At 44.2% G+C, this 17,271-nt stretch overlaps 1 protein-coding gene across 2 annotated transcripts in view; it reads left to right on the top strand.

Annotated features, from left to right (window-relative positions):
- Positions 1-16,402, top strand: part of Slc14a1 (solute carrier family 14 member 1 (Kidd blood group)) — a 39,352-nt gene extending 22,950 nt beyond the window's left edge. Inside the window, exons 2-9 of one of the 2 annotated variants that reach the window (XM_028783207.1) lie at positions 1,485-1,641; positions 2,084-2,273; positions 4,240-4,368; positions 6,321-6,513; positions 7,769-7,916; positions 8,113-8,247; positions 13,995-14,044; positions 15,494-16,402. In XM_028783207.1, the coding sequence (XP_028639040.1) occupies positions 1,485-1,641; positions 2,084-2,273; positions 4,240-4,368; positions 6,321-6,513; positions 7,769-7,916; positions 8,113-8,247; positions 13,995-14,044; positions 15,494-15,667 (1,176 nt within the window). In that variant the 3' untranslated portion in view covers positions 15,668-16,402. The remainder of the gene's footprint in view (positions 1-1,484; positions 1,642-2,083; positions 2,274-4,239; positions 4,369-6,320; positions 6,514-7,768; positions 7,917-8,112; positions 8,248-13,994; positions 14,045-15,493) is intronic. The other variant, XM_028783206.1, reaches the window with a different exon arrangement.
- The last annotated feature ends 869 nt before the right edge of the window (positions 16,403-17,271 follow it).

Here is a 17,271-nt window from a genome sequence, read left to right as displayed (position 1 = left end):
AACATGTATTATGGTTTTTGTATTTGCATTTGTATTGACTATAATTAAACCTTGTGCATCCTTATACCGTGCAGTACACATCATAGTCTTTGGCTTTTGACAGCATTGTCCATTTCTACCTGTCTCAGTTTCTACACCAGTGGTTCTCAACCTTCCTGATGTTGTGACCCTTTAATGTAGTTTCTCATGCTGTGGTGACCCCAACCATAGAATTATTTTCATTACTACTACATGACTGTAATGTTGATACTGTTATGAATTGTAATGTAAATGTCTGTGTTTTCCGGTGGTCTTAGGTGACCCCTGTGAAAGGGTCATTTGACCCTCCAAGAGATGGCTAAACACAGGTTGAAAACCACTGCTCTACATCTCTGTTGGTATGTTTCTTGCCTGTTTTATACGTTTACAACAGATTCCAAATTGTAGACTGAGCCAACTGAATGATGTAAGAATGAATTCAAGTGGTCTTATTCTTGGAGACTCGGGTCAGAGGGTTCTTAGGCTGTCTCAACACACACAGTCTATTTTAACAATTTCTTCTTTTTCGAAGAATTCTTAAATAAATTCAGTAGTATGGATTTTTTTTTTATTAGCAGTTTGCTTTTCTAGGACAGAGATCTCATGTAACCCAGGCTGTGTTTGAACCATTATGTTGCTGAGTCTGGCCTTAAACTTCGGATCCTCCTGCCTCCTGGGACTACAGGGATGTGCTACCATGCCTGCTTATAACTGCTATTTTGTTAAGAAAGAAAGAAAGAAAGAAAGAAAGAAAGAAAGAAAGAAAGAAAGAAAGAAAGAAAGAAAGAAAGAAAGAGAGGGAGGGAGGGAGGGAGAGAAAGGAAGAGAAAAGAGAAGAAAAGAAAAGAGAAAGAAAAAAGAGAAAGAAAACTACAAATGTTAAGGTTGCTTATTTTAGCTCTTTATTATTTGACTTTTTCTGTTGACTTTGCTCTTCTTTCTTTTCAACAGCACTATGTTTCTTGAGTGCAGGGAATGGGGACTCAACAAGTATTTGTTAAGCTAGAAGGCAAGCTGTATGAGGGTACCAACAAGAACCTTCTCATGGTAGCATTAAAGACAGTGAGGACGAAGGTCGTGTGGAGTTTGGGTTTGGATAATGAATTCCTCAATGGTACTCCAGGAAGAAAGAGTACATTCTCAGACCCATGACACTGTCAGAGCTTTCTCCAGTGGTTCTCAGCCATGAGTCAGGACCCCTTGAAAGGTCAATGACCCTTTTACAGGGGTCACCTAAGACCATTAGAAAACACAGATATTAACAGATTTACAGTTATGAAGTAGCAACAAAATAATTTTATGGTTGGGGGGGTCAACACATGAGGAGCTGTAGCAAAGGGTCACAGCGCTAGGAAAACTAAGAACCACTGCTGTAGGTGGATGCTTCCACACTCACCTGCTGTGGCGACTACAGCCAAGAGTTCTTTCCAGTTCAGGATGTTTACTAACCCTCTCCTTCCTTCAAGGAGCCAGAGGAAGAGGTAGACATGGAAGACAGTCCCACGATGGTTAAAGTAGATCGTGGGGAAAACCAGATGTTATCATGCCAGGGAAGAAGGCGTGGCCTCCAAGTATTTGGCTATGTCACAGGTGATATGAAGGAGTTCGCCAACTGGCTTAAAGGTAAGTGAGTAAGCATCCATTCCTTGGGGAGACAGGGAAGCAGCTCTGAGGACATCCTTTGCCTGTGCTTCTCCCTGTCTCGTAGCCATCCCTTTTGGGTTTTCTCTTTGGCATCTTCTAACTTACAAGCCTCTTCATACCTTTTTCACTGAAGTAGGGGGCAGAGGGCAGGGCCCTATTCATTAGAAATGGTTACTTAACAAAGAAAGTTCGACTGCCAATAATTCATTCCTTTGGCTTAGTTTGTACCTCTGAGCCTGGTAAACAGGTGCATGGATCCCAGGAGGGGATGTGCGGACTGACTAAACAAACTAAGGGGTCAAAGGGAAGCTTCACAAAATATCCCAGAGTTTCACCTCTGAACAATCCTGATGACTTTGTGCAGGGTAGAACTTGGTGTTATTTTGTCTCTTCCTTAACTCTGCTCCCCTTGTCTCTCCAGACAAGCCTGTGGTGCTCCAGTTCATGGACTGGATACTTCGTGGCATATCACAGGTGGTGTTTGTCAGCAACCCCATCAGTGGAATCCTGATTCTGGTGGGACTTCTGGTCCAGAACCCCTGGTGGGCTCTCTGTGGCTGTGTAGGAACTGTGGTCTCCACTCTGACAGCCCTCTTGCTCAGCCAAGACAGGTAGGCAAGCCCTCCTATGCCAGCCCCTTCTCTGAGACACTAGCTGGGCAGCTGCCCTGGGCAGCAATGAGAAAACCACACCCTCCCGGGGAAAACAACCTTTATTACACAGAACGCTCTGTTTGCCTTTAGTCAGAGGCCAGGGAATCACTGGTAGTCTCCTATTCTCCTCATCTGAATAAGGAGGCAGTCTGAGTGCTAGCCAATGTGTACAGTAGCCAGAGCTCATCCATCACCAGGAGAGAACCCACTGAAGGCTCCTTTCGTGATTCAATTATTTATTACAGCTTTAAGCAAAATGCCTCTGAGTTCTTGAAAAGATGTAGGGGCTTAGCAAGCCCCTTTAGATCTTGTGATCACCGTTAGTTTAGCATGTTTATCTCCTTCCACAGTCAATGCAGAGCCAGCTCAGCTCCTAGGCTGAAGAGGAGACTCACAGCCTAGGATTAGTCTCTCTGTGTGTTTGCTGCAGAGAAGTGACTGCTGGCTAGGCTCGCCGTTCAGTGGTAGAGCATTTGTCTAGCATGTTCCAGGGCCTGCATTTCATTCCTGGTGTTGACAGGGGCACCTGCATTTCCTTGGTAATTAGTATGAAGACAGTCCTACTTTTTTATATTTATATGTGTTACTTCTCAAGTTCCTTTTACTTTTCTTGGTTCTAAAAAAAAAAAAAAAAAAATTGAAGTGGTAATTCCATTCAAGTGACCAATTCTTCCTGGGGCTAGAACTAAGACATCTCTTGACTTATAGCTGTCCTTTACCCACGGACAAACACTACGGGCGGACCTGTCTACAGAGCTCTCCACTGTTGTCACGTGTAACTTCGACTTCTGGACGTTTACTGAAGAAAGACAAAGGGCTTTGAAATTAGTGTCCAATCTCTGTTGTCCTCAGCCCAGGGACTAAATATGACAGCAGCTTATTGGTTGCACCTGTGCCTTGGAGCTGAGTCAGATAAAAAGCCAAAACCTCTCATACCAGCTGCAGTGTGCTCACTGGCTGCAGCCCCGCCCCTCAGGCCCATCTGACCTAACCAGCCCACTTCACCATCTTGACCTCACTGGTCCCTATGGTCATGACCTGTGAGAATCAGGCTGGAAGTGAACCCTGCTGTCCTTCATGGTGCCATACACCGCCAGCTCTCAGGGTCTGAAAATGGGAAGCTTGCCAGACTAAGGCTTATTCTACAGAAATATCCTCCTTGCTCTCTCGGGCTTCTAGTTCCCCCTATAGTTCCTGACAGAGTCCATTAGAAGCTGACATAGAAGATAGTCTTTGGAAGTGAGGTTAAAACCAAGCACAGAGGGAGTTCCTTAGGCAGGGTTCTTCTGACTAACCCAACCAAGGAAACAGACTGAATACTTTACCATTATAAAAAGGGTTTTAACAAGAGGCACTAAGAGCACACATTAAATAGGTGCTTGACCAAAAAGAAAAGTAACCATTTTCCTCTGCAATAACCTGGAGATGCATTAGAGACAACAGAATAGAATCAGAAATGCACACTAAGTTGAAGTTGGATGTTCCTAAAGACACCATGAAAGGATTTGCCTTCCAGGAATTGTGTCTCACTGAGAAATCACTTAAGACTGCTTCAATTGCTGAAAGCCCTGTTCACAGCAAGGTCCTTAATGATTTTAAAGACATAAGAATTTTCTTAGGAAAGGCTGAAGGAAGAGCAGATTGTCTCACTCAGGCCTCCCTCCCTCACCAGATGCTCCCCTTCCTGTGGCTTGTGACATAGCTTGGAGGGAGCCATTCCAAGTACACACTTCAGAGTTTTATCTATGTAGATTTCACTGTGCAATTTAGTTGTGTCCGCATGATTCCTAAAAGGCTTTGAAACACATGCCCAGCTATGGTGGTTCTTTAAAGTGGATGTTATGTAGAAGTTACAGCTACTGCTTACATTCGTTCCTAAGTAAGCTCACCCAGGTGATGTTTGTGCTGTCCCTCCTGCCTACAGATCAGCAATAGCAGCCGGGCTCCAGGGTTACAATGCCACTTTGGTAGGAATACTCATGGCTGTCTTCTCCGACAAGGGTGACTATTTCTGGTGGCTGATATTCCCTGTTTCTGCTATGTCTATGACTTGGTAAGTTCTACTAGGTTTTTCAAAATACCCGTGGTGGGTAGAGGGAAGGAGGACTCAACGTCTAATGAGCACACTCTCATAAGATGAAAACTATTCTGTCAGTCAGTGGCGGTGGTCTAACACTGTGAGCGTGTCCTTGAACTTTACACTTTAGAAGAGCTAAATGGGGCCAGCAAGTTGGCTTAGCAACTAAAGACACTTGTAGCCAAGGATAGCAACCTGAGTTTGATCCCTGAAATCCACATGATGGGAGAGAACTGACTCCGGAGTCTTCCTCTCACCTCCACGAATGCCCCTCCACACACGTATCCTCACCCACACAAACACAGGTTGAATGTAAAATAAAATGAAAATGGTTGAAGGGGCCCAGCTATGGCGGCGTGTACATACAATCCCTTCGTTTGGAGGCTAAGGGAAGAGGAGGGCTGTAGGCATAAGGTCAGCCTGGGGAGTCCCAGGCTAATCTGTCTAGAGAGGCAAAACAACATAATGCTAATTTTTATGTTCTGTGTTTTTGAACCACAGATTTTAAAAAATATATTTAAATTAGAACTAGGCTCTACCTTTGGTTATAGAAACTAAAGCAACCACTGTAAGAGTCTGCCGCATGGCCCCTTCACTCGGGCACTCACAACCTCAGCTGCACAGTTAGCACACACAGCTGCTCTGGGATGTTGCCAAAATGTTGAGGGATTTAAGTCTCCTGAGGTGATTCGAAAGTATAGCCGAAGGTACCCACCCCCATCAGTGGACTCATCTCAACAGAGCTGTGATCTCCCCACCCCCTTAACCAAACCTGGACCTTTAAAACTAGTTTCTATGCTAACATCACCTTAATTCCTTTCTCTAGAAACAAATTTGTCTTTCCGTATCATATTTAAAGTATAAAGTACTAAGATGCCCTCAGAGGAACTTAAGGAGCCCAATGTGGGCCCTGCCCACAGGAGACCTCCACCTTTGTTGCTCCCATGGGGGCCGCCAGCCATTCCCAGGAGGATGGGAACTGCTCTGATTGGGACAGGATCCATGGCCATTGGGTGATCCACACTCTCCCAACTAGGGATCTGTTCTGATCTTACAATGATGCTTCTCCATTGGGTCAACAACTGAGAGTGACCCAAGGGTCCAGGGAACCATCTACACCGTCCAAAGCAAGCCTAAGTTTGCACACCTCAGAAAGAGAAAGTGGTTGTGTCTGAAGTTGCAAGCAAAGGCTCAAAGACAGACACTTTGTAAGACCCTTTATTCCCAGCCCGCACCAACTAAGTCTTAAGTTCTTTTCTTCTCCAAAAACATATATATATATGTGTGTGTGTGTGTGTGTGTGTGTGTGTGTGTGTGTGTGTGTGTGTCAGGATCCAAGGCACTAACTCCATAGATAAGATTTCACATTATTAAGAGCTCCGAACATGTGGGGTTTTTTTAAAGATTTATTTATTTATTTTATTTTATGTGAGTACACTGTAGCTGTCTTCAGACACACACCAGAAGAGGGCATCGGATCCCATTACAGATGGTTGAGAGCCACCATGTGGTTGCTGGGAATTGAACTCAGGACCTCTGGAAGAGCAGCCAGTGCTCTTAACCACTAAGCCATCTCTCTAGCCTCCTAAAAATGGTTTTAAAGCCTTGAGTATAACTCTCTTTGAGCCAAGGTATTTTGGTGTGTGTGTATGTGGTTGGAGTTTTGTTTATTTGTTTTGCTTTGTTTGGTTTTGTTTTTTAAAAATCAAGAGTTGATTTTGCAGTGTGTCTTAGAGTTGTTTCTGTGATGGGATCAAGCACAGACTCCCCAACCTTCCACCCCATGGAAGATTTCCCAGCACAGTTTCAGAGTGTGTTAGCAACCACAACAGGACACACACCCCTACCCCGTGGAGAGGCCAGGTGGGGATGATGCTCAGTCTGGCTGCTAGTCATGGATTCTCATTCTGGGATTTCTGTTCCTTTAGCCCAATTTTTTCGAGCGCATTGAGCTCACTGCTCAGCAAGTGGGACCTGCCCGTCTTCACTCTCCCTTTCAACATGGCTTTGTCGCTGTACCTTTCAGCCACAGGACACTACAATGCGTTTTTTCCAAGTAAACTCTTCACACCTGTCAGCTCCGTGCCCAACATCACGTGGTCTGAGCTCAATGCCCTTGAGGTAAAACATCAACTACTCTCCACCCCTGCCCCATCCCCCCCGCCCCCCAAAACTCTGCAATGACAGTTTCAGAAGACAGCTCATTGGAAATCGAATGTATTGAGAAGCTCAGCCCTTGTTTGGGTGGGTGAGACCACCCTCGAGGTTGGAGGTCTCTCCCTTGGGGTTAAAGCTTTTGTGATCTGCATCCCCCAGTCAGAACAGAATGTTAGACTCTTTGGGCTATGTAGAACCTGCTGTTCTGCCTCCTCACAGAATACAAACAGTAGCTCAGGGTTCTCAAGGTATGGGGAGTCCAGGAACCTGTATCAACAAACTCCTCCAAACTGTATTGGAGGACAGACGGTGAGATCCACTGAGTCTCAGGGTATAGATATGTTGCATCTCCTTACAGATAGCCACAGAGAGAGAGTGTGTGCTTTCAAAAGCCTGCATCTCCCAAATTGAATTCCACCTCTTCCTAACGTGCGTGTATGCATGCATGCGTGCATGCATGTATCTACAGATTGCAATAGAATTTCATGCAAGACAGGCAAATACTCTACCACTGGGCTGCATCTCAGTCCCTCCTTAATGTTTCTGAAAATAAGTTACTTGAAGTCAAATAAAACAAAAGAGGCACTGCTGGGTTTATGTTTGTTTGTTTGTTTGTTTTTAGAGTTATGTTTTGAGATTTGATTGACAAGCATTAATACCTAAGTTAAGTTAAAGATATGTTTACTAAATGGTACATGTTCCTCTTAGTATCAGAAATGCCAATGTGATTTTTCATTCATAAATTTGGCTATAATTGCTCCTAAATTGTGGATGAGATAATCTCCTGCAGTTCACTGGCCTTTTAGTCTGGGCAGCCAACTCAGTTGCGATAGCGTTTCTACAGCCTGTGGAAGGGCGTTGGTTGGTTGCCAGCACTGACGGACGTCAGGAAGCAACTGAGGCATGACCGGTGTCCCTGCCACACTAGAGAAGATCTGTAGGTCCTCAGAGGCAGGAGTAGTGAGACCACACGGGAAGCTCACAGTGGCCAAGTATCAGAGCTAGTGTGGAAGTTAGTGAGCACAGGAGGCTTGCAGGAGCCTTGCCGGGCATGCACCTGTATTAATGAAATACTGGGACTGATCTTGAAGGATAAGATATGCTAATTCTAAAAATTCTGAAATCCATATGTGTACATCTATAATTCACATTGTATAAGGTCCCAGTGGGCTTCTTGCCCGTTGTTTGCGTGGCTACAATTGTCTACTTTCTGTTGCAGCTGCTGAAGTCCCTTCCCACAGGAGTTGGTCAGATATATGGCTGTGACAACCCGTGGACAGGGGGCATTTTCCTATGTGCCATCCTGCTTTCCTCCCCACTCATGTGCCTGCACGCTGCTATTGGATCACTGCTGGGTGTCATCGCAGGTGAGCACAAGACTTTCGACCTAATACAAGCGTCTTCTCCACACCACGCATGTCCCAGGCATCCTCTATACGACAGAGCTTTCTGGAGAGTCCTGAGCAACTGGAACTCTCGAGGTGTCTCCCCTGACCCCACAACTCATCACACAGCATCCTGCTCATTGTCCCGGCTCTGACCGCTCTTGTTTTTGCGTAACAGGGCTCAGTCTTGCAGCTCCGTTTGAAGACATCTACTCTGGGCTCTGGGGTTTCAACAGTTCTCTGGCCTGCATTGCAGTTGGTGGGATGTTCATGGCGCTCACCTGGCAGACCCACCTCCTGGCTCTTGCCTGTGGTGAGTATCCCACATATGGTGTTGAAGAGGGGCGGCCATGGGGACTCCATCAAAGTCACAGGCAAGCGGTAAATAATCACGTAAAGGCTGTAGAAGGATCACGTGAGAACTTCAAACTGAGATTATAGTTTGAGTTTACCACTAGCTAACTGTGTGAGCAGAGCAAGTGATATTCCTCCTCCGGGAGAATTAAGGTCAACTTTGCCTACTACACTGGTTATTATAAAGGAAGAGACTGGAGTCCCAATAGCCATTCTATTTGAATATATTTGGAGGAATAGATCCATGACCTGAACTCTGTGTGTGTGTGTGTGTGTGTGTGTGTGTGTGTGTGTGTGTGTGCTTTTCAGCACAAAAAAACTAAAAATAAATATAAAACTATGTTGCTTGACCTGACCTGAGAATGTAACCGAACTACCAAGAATGCTGGTGAAGACACAGACTCTGATGCAGGCTTAGAGGGAAAAACTTGCATCTCTGACAGGGAGGCCTGGAGACCACAAGCTGAGAACTAATTTGTTAACCCTTCATGATCCCTAGTAGATCCTGCCTGCAGAGCTAGACTAGACCCTAGCACCCTCAAACTCATGCTTCTCCTTAAACTTGGGTTAAGGAAGTGCTGAAGTGCATCAAGTCCCAGAGGACTAAATCCAAACCTAGACGCCATATCTGTATCCTGGGCTGCTTCCTGGCTGCAGCTTTCCAACCCTATGGTGGCTCCTTAATATAAGGTCAGCCTCAAGAGCTTTGGACTTGAAAAGCTGGTGGGTTCTCTGAGCTGCTGATGAGGAACAGGCAGTCACATAAGGAGTCCCCTTGGGGACAAAAAGGTAAAGGGACCATCAACTGTAGAAGAATTATTCCTAGCCTGATGTAATATATATCTAAAGTCATTTTATCACCAGGCTGCTCAACCTCAGCTATCTAACTAGTTGCCAACTGGTAGACCGAGAGCTGGGCAGGATCTGGAGTGGAGGAGGCGAGCTGAGACCAGGGTTCTCAGGGTTCAGATTGGGCTTATGCCATGGTGAGGTTAGCAGATCTCAAGCTGCTGAATGTGATTAGATGTCATTTTTGTCATGGTGTCTGTAGGGACTCAGCTGAGCTCTGTCAGTATTTGTTACTCTCTATCTGCTCCCAAGTTCAGGGCAAAGCAGGCAGGGCTGTGGGGCAGATTCTGAAGCTCGCCTGGGGCAAGAGTTCTCATCCTCCAGGGCCCCACCTTCATTCTGAGATTATCTTCACTTGTTTATTGAGAGTCTATACTTTATGTTTCTGTGTTTGCAATAACCGAAAATGCATTAAATGTATTTAGATATTCATGATGCACCCTGGATATCCTAGAAAGACAAAGGGTTAGAAGGGTTGGGTCCCCTGTAATTCTGAGCATACAGCACCGGAGTGAGAAGTAGGAACCAGGTGATTTAAGAGGGATCCTGAGTGGGACTTTCCATGTTTGTACCAGAAGTAATCTGTAGTATAGGATCTGGTGGGGCAACTATAGAGTTATCAGGAAGTGCTGCCTGGGGAAGGTGGCTTTTCTGTGAGCCTTAGCACAGGAGAGGAGTCCATTTGATGGAAAAGGTGGTGCTGGTGGCCATGAGGACAGCCTGAGTCCGGCAGGAAGCATTCTGATTCCATGAAAAGTGGATTTGGTTCTGGCAGGCTAGTGAAAGGATGGCACCTAAGACTTTTGCAAATGTTTTCCCCAATGGGGAATCTTTCGCTGCTATTTTATTTGTAGTAATAGTATAGTTTCATTGTCCACTCCGTATAAAGTACACACAGGTAGGAGGTAGAGGGGAAGTACTCCGTCCTCCTGCCTCGGGCAAGTTTGTAACCTCCATCCATGCAGCCTCTTGATGACATAGGAGCTACTCACTTCCTCCCTGATAACCGTTCTGTTTAGAGTCTTTAACCTAACCATAGTTCTAAGTCCCTTTTCATAATCACGGACTCTGGAGATCAGGATGTAGACCCCAATAAGGAGCCATTTTCAGCCTGGCATGCTAACTTTACCTTAGATGTAACTTCGGAAGGTGAGCCAGCAGGATCATAAGTTCAAGGATCATAGCTGCAAAGTAAGATCCTGACTCAAGAAAACAAAACAAAACCAACAAAAATCCAACCCTCCCCCTGTTGCCAGACTACCTGGAACTTGATTCTGAACCCTTCTGAGCCTAGGTTTCCCCATTTAAAGGGGTTTCAGTGCCTCATAGATTTGTCTAAGATTAAACAGTGTGTACATAAATCACGTGAAACATACATGCTATCCAGACTTGCTTGCAGTATTTGAGGATATGAAAAACTGTTTTTTTTTTCTGGTGGCTTGGAATAAAGTATTAAGAATTAACCTTGCTTACTACTCCCTCTCAGTGTCTTAACCTTATCCATACCTTCCTCTTCTTTCTGAGTATGATCGGCAGATACCTTGGCCCAATTCGGCCTCCACTGGGAGGCCCCGCCCCCAACTACCATCGAAACCAATTTGCTGTTATAAAGAATTTTCACTTTGGATTCCTGTAAATGGGCACTTTCACACTTCTTTGTTTAGTAACTGCCGCCTTTAGTGACTTGTATGCACCCCTGCCCTGCAGCTCACTCCACCCTGTCATAGTGTTTCTTCAGAGGTGGTTTTGCTGGGGGAAATCTCTAAGGCACTGTGTGCCTGAGAACAGCTTCCTCCCTCCCTGATTTATGTCTTAGTGAAGCATTCTGAAAACAAAACTGGATTTAAGGATTTTTTTTCCACTCCTAACATTTTGAAAATTGTCCTTAAAGATGAACTTTTTCATCCCAAACCACCATTAAGACGTCTAAAAAGAACCTCATTCTTGTTTTAAGAAAAAAAAAAAAAAGGTCATTCTCTTTTTCTCTCTGGGCATTTAGAGTTTCATCTTTGCGTATGGGTTATTTTCCTGTTGCCTGTCTAGATGCGAGTGTTCCCCGTCGAATCCTTCAGTGTGATCTCCCCTTTCTTTCTGTAATTCTGGGATGTTGCCTGCTTTTAGTTTTTCAATGGTCTTCTGCAAATGTTCCTTTCCTGTGGGTTAGTTCTATGTGAGCTTTCCCATCGCTGGGGACTTTTTTCTTAACAGTTTCTCCTTGATGTCCCATCATAAGAACTTCCATCTTTTGGCTCTCTTCCTTATGCTCAATCCTGTCATCCGTTGTGGTTTTGCTTCTGGCTTTAAGCTTCACCCGCAGTGTTTGCTCCATTTGTATCTGTCTTCCCTTGCATTTGCTTTCCTTGGGTGTCCCCTTTCCTTGGATGTCCCCTTTCCTTGGATGTCCCCTTTTCTTGGATGTCCCCTTTCCTTGGATGTCCCCTTTCCTTGTCTGAGAGCTTATTTTCCATGGGATTCGAGCTGTTTGGGTGACAACTCTCAATGGGGATTGGAAGCCAGGGCCTTTCTCAGAAGACCATGGCTTTACCTCTCAGGATGAGTGGCCTCTGCTGGTTGAGGTAGTATGGATCCTTTCAACACAGCAAGCTTGTCATGCTGAAAGGTAGTTACATGGCTTCTAGTTTGGAGCCCTTAAAGATACTGCTCCATTGAATGCACTTGGTATAACTTGCCAAATGTACATTATACTAATATTTCTGTAACATATTTCTGAAAGCAAAGTTGATGATGCAAAGGGAATGGCAAGTCTGATGTCCATAGATGTGGAATTCATTCCCAGAGAGCTTTAGAAGGGTCCTTCCAAGGATGACAGTATGAGAGTATTGAGTCTGTCCCCACTGTGTCACACCAGACATTTTAATAGCCACACATGAACTCTTGGGGCAGACCTCCAGCCCCTCTTGCAAAGCAAGCCTTTTGTGTAAAATGCCACAGCAGGTTTCAGCTTGCCCACATTGCCCTGTCACGGCCAAATAAAAGTCCAGGTTTGTCTGCCAAGGTAAATAAATAGCAGACACCGATTACAGAGCTGCTCCTTCTTCATTCCGTGTGTCTCTATCAGGAAGAGGACTTAAGAACCTGTGATGGCATCTGTCAGGGCTGCCCTCCTTACCTGTAGATCTGGAGCCGGGCAGCCACGCACTAGCCTTGTTTGCTATGTTAGCTAAGAAGCTGTAAACCCATTTTGTACTACTTGTAAATGGTTGGGTTGCTACGGTAGAACTCACCCGTGACAGCACACTGACAGGGACATTGTCCATGAAATCCAGGCTCTTGCTGAGGTTTAAGAGCCTTTTGTAATGCAGTCGGGGAATTGTATTACTACTACCACCGTGCAGTAGGTAGAAGCTTCCCTGGTGTAAGCCAGCCCAGCCCTGCACTGCATGTATTAATGGATGAGCAGTCTGCCACGTATTAATCTCACTCTCGCTGTGGAGAAAAGAGTAACTCTGACCTCGAGGTTCTTCCAAAACATGTAACAGTCCAAAACCCACGAACGCCAGAAGCATGCCTTAGAAGTGCATTGCACCTTTGAAGGAGATAAGAGACAATAATTTCTGATGTGCACAGAGGAAATAAAGAGACAGCACTGGAGAAAGCAGGTTAGAATGCAGCTTGTGCTGAGCAGAGGACCAGAGGATACATGTTGAATGGGTGAGTTAGATCTTGAAGATGACTAGAATTGATAGACAAAAAGAGGAGAAGTCTTCCCTCCTCAGCCATGAGCACCCTTCTTCTCAAAGTAGGATCCTTGCACCCCGCCAAGATGGATGGGCTTACAGTGCTCTAAGGGCATGTAGAATTGCATTTGAGATTTCACTGTCCAGTGAAGAAAAGGAAGAACTGGGATCTGAAAGCAGAACTGTTTCTGAAGACGAGCCCTCATTAGCCTGAGAAGCTAGGACATAGGAGAATTCATTGAACCATTGAAGGAACATGGTGCCAGGGACAAACTGCTGATTAAATAGGACAGTCTTTAGTTTAGGGAATGAGAACCAGAGAGCTCTCATCATTTCTGCCGTAGATCGATAGGTGATTGATTGATTGATCAATTGATTTGGTTACTGTGTAACAGTAGCCAGAAGGCTCTGTGGACATCAAAGGAAAGTCATTCTTCAGTTTGACCCTGGAAAACCTGAGTTCATTCCCCACACCAGTGTCCTCCTCAGCCAAGAAAGAAATTGATAGGTTCCTGGTTAAACCCTTTGTTCCTCTTGCTTTGCATGTGAAAGACACATGTGTGGACATGCCCTTTGCAGTGGTTTTTTTTTTTCTCAAAGTAAATAAAAATGTCAGATGCTTGTTAGTTAATCCGTATGGCCACCTTTAGCATATGAAAAGGCATTGCATGAGGGAGGTCTCAGGGCTGTGTTCTGCTTCTGCCAAGCATCAAGCAACTTGTTACCTTTCTAGACAGAGCAAGATTGTGGAGAACCCAGGCTGTCTCCGCTAAATTCAGTCATGGTTACTGAAAATAGCATGGCAGTTTATTTGCCATGGAAAGCCTTTCCCTAAAGCATTGCTACTACAATGAAAAAAACCTGTACCACAAGACTTTTATTGAGGAGTTACTGTGTGCTGAATATGTTATTTCCTCCATGCTCACCCGGCCCTGTGAAAGAGCTGCTCTCATTACTTCTGTACAGCCAAGGAGACGGAGCGTAGAGATGAGGCCAATGAGTTCTGCTGGGATCTGAACTCAGAACATCTGAGTCTAGAGCCACATTTATAACTAGGGAACTGGGATGGGCTGGCTGGTAGAATGCAGACGAATATATACAGTCTGGGATGCTGATGAAAAGTACATCTACCAATTAGTGTCCTCTCCTCTTTCCGTAGCTCTGTTCACTGCCTACTTCGGAGCCTGTATGACAAACCTGATGGCTGTGGTGAGTCTTCTTTGTCCTCAGCTTGACTTGTCAGTACCCTGATGCCCACCCAGGCAACACCTGGTGACAAGATCCATGACATGAGCACCATTGCTCCCCCACGAGCTAGCTGTCAGTCACTCCTACCCTCTAACGTCACAGGAAACTCTAGTCCAAACTATAATCACCAGGCTTGCTATAAATGTCGAATTGCTCAGTTTAAAGAATAACCTTAACAACAGCTTTATCAATAACTTGATACAACGTTATCACATTCACGGTCAAACTCTGGTGTTGAGAAGTTGATTTTAGAATATAGTTTACTTATTACGAAAAGCACATCCATTGAGTAGTTGAGAAACCAGAAAAGAACAGACAAGGGTAATTGACTAAAGAAATAGCTATTGTTTAAAATCCAGTCAATTTTTTTTATATCTCTAGTCTTCTTTGCACTCTCACCTACACATCAATAAGACTTTTCAAACCTAGGTCCTATTTGTATTACTTCTAGGCAAATCTTTGCTCTCTCCTGCCATACTTTCACCTTAGCCCAAGCTGGCCTTAAACTCGCTGTGTAGCTGAGGCTTGCCTTAAAATGGACTATAGGTAGCCTGCTACTAAGCCTGGCTTCTTCCTTTCAACACTATCCTCTGTTGAAACTACAACCACCAGGCTTGTTATGAGAGCTTTACAGAGTCCTTCACAACCTAACTAAGAAAATACAAAGGCATCATCAGTCTGAGGACCAAAACTAAACTGATTCTATCTGAGTTAGCTAGGGAGATCCAGAAAGCTTCAGACCCTGAGGCCTTGTCCCTCTTGATTTGAAGATAAAGTAGATCTCGTGTAAGGATGGCTTATTTTTCAGACTTCCCCAGATAGTTATGATGTTCAGTCAGATTTCAGTACCCCATCACACTTCTGAGATCCATACAAAAGGCTAAAGCTAACCAATGTGATATACTCAGAAACGTGTGAATTGACATGGTACCTATCTCAAAATTTAAAAGTCTACTGAGGAGAGAAAATAACAAGAAATAAAACCAAGTAGAGTCTAAGGTCACAGAGAAGTCAAGGTCAGGAAGGCACTATGACTGACCAATCAGAGAAGGCCTTTGTGGGTGTGCTGAGAGGCCAGAGGGAATTAGCAATTTGCTGCCACCCTGTGTGTCTAGCATCATCCTAGCACCTTATGTGCAGGAAGTATGAAAACGTGAGAAAACTGGACAGACATCCGAAAGAGACAAAGCTGACCACTGTAAAAGACAAGTGAAAACATCTCAAATGGTAGATGCCCTGAGATCTTAGATACGATTCGGTGAATCTAAGCAGAACTCAGAGCAAGGTCCCCACCCTTGGAGTCAAAGTTCAGGTGGTCCACTGTGTAGACTCACTTTAAGATGGAGTCTCAAAAAAAAACAAAAACAAAAACAAAAAAAACAACTGTGTGGTCTGTCTCTTCTTCCCCAGGTTCACCTGCCAGCTTGTACCTGGTCCTTCTGTTTGGCCACACTACTCTTTCTCTTGCTGACCACGAAAAATCCCAACATCTACAGGATGCCCCTGAGCAAAGTTACCTACTCTGAGGAGAACCGCATCTTCTACCTACAAAACAAGAAAAGGATGGTTGAAAGCCCCCTGTAAGAGCAACGCCACCCAACAGCTGTGATCATGAGTCAGTTCTAAGTGCAGCTCTAGTTGGCTTTCCAGGTTCTCTGCAATTGCTTTTCTTCATTGAGAACAACTTCCATACTCTCAGCAACCCGCTCTCTTGCTTGCTTCATGTTTTTCTTTTTGACTGTATATAATCAATCATATCAGAGTCCTGTCCAGGTGATGTTCTCTGGAATGGAATTTAAACCCCGCTGTGTGTTGGGGGTCAGCGGGAGTATCACTCAGACTGCAATGTATTTGTAAAGTCAAAATGTTTCAACAGAAAGAAGAAATGGAAGCAGCAAAAATTATTGTTATTTAAAGCTATCTTTGATGTCAGTATTAAAAAAATCAAACTCTGTAAACCATGTAAGCCTTGCAGAATTCACAGGCACAGAAACAAAGCAGCCCAGAGTTCTCAGGTAGGCTGTTTGCTTTTGGAATCAGTGCAAGTTACTCATAGCAACAGTGTCCAACATTGCAGTGGGTCACGTTGAGCAAAGCGCTGGTCCCCAGCTCACCAGCAGAGTGGTGATGTCCTCTTAATGAAAATGGTTAGCTTTTTTTTTTCTAAGCTGACTGAGCTGTGGGAAGGACTTTGATGGTCAAAATAGTTTTGCATTGCCACACTCAGAATTTGCAAACTCTGGTCAAGTTTATTTTTTCTTTATGAAAATAATATTTCCCCACTGATATATGTTTGCAGCTAGCCAGTTATTAGACATTAAATAAAATGTATAAATGCATAAAATACTTATCATACTTGCTTTTACTTTATATACTTGCGCATACATATATATATATATATATATATATATATATATATATATATATATGTACATTAATTTTGAGGGAGTGTTTGGCATAGGGCCTTGCTATGTAGCCCAGGCTAGACTAGAACTCAGCATCCCCCTGTTTCCATTCCCTAAGCACCAGAGCTATGTGTTGGATTTTTAAGTGCTCTAAATATTTGGCAACTTCATCAACCTCAATAGCTTTTTGAAGCCACAGTTTAATGAATCTGAGGATATCATCTAAACACCAGTGGCTAAGCTGCACTCTCATGATCTTTTTGAGAGTTCTTTAATTTCTTTCTTCTTTTTTTTTTTTTGTTTCTTTAATCTCTTTTTTTAAGGCATTATTTTCTGGACACTAATGATCTGGTTAGCAAACTAATGGTATTGGAACCACCTTACAGAAATACAGATAGAGAATTCTCCAGGTTTCTTTTATAAATTTTTAATTTAAAAGTTGTGGTTTCTGTAAAACTTCTATGACCAAACTTGCTGAAGAGGACAGCACAAAGCTTCACTCATGGCCTGCTACCCATCCAGTGAAAGTTATTATTGGGGGATTGGAAAAGTGAGAATTTCAAATCCTAAAGATTTCCTTTCTCCTGTCAAGTATGTTGCTTGTGCCCGAAACCCTAGCACTAGGGAGAGTGAGGTAGGAAGGCCACAAGCTTAGGAGCAGCCAGTGTGGGCTACACTGAATGAACCTATCTCCAAAACCCAACCCAACAAAAACAAACAATTCCCCCCTCTTTCAATAGTCAGTGTTAACCAGGCAGTAGTAGCAGGAAGCGGGAGGATCTC

Source organism: Grammomys surdaster, unplaced genomic scaffold (assembly GCF_004785775.1).
Source record: "Grammomys surdaster isolate TR1022 unplaced genomic scaffold, NIH_TR_1.0 1036, whole genome shotgun sequence".
Taxonomy (NCBI): Eukaryota; Metazoa; Chordata; class Mammalia; order Rodentia; family Muridae; genus Grammomys; species Grammomys surdaster.
This window is presented reverse-complemented; position numbering and strand designations above follow the sequence as displayed.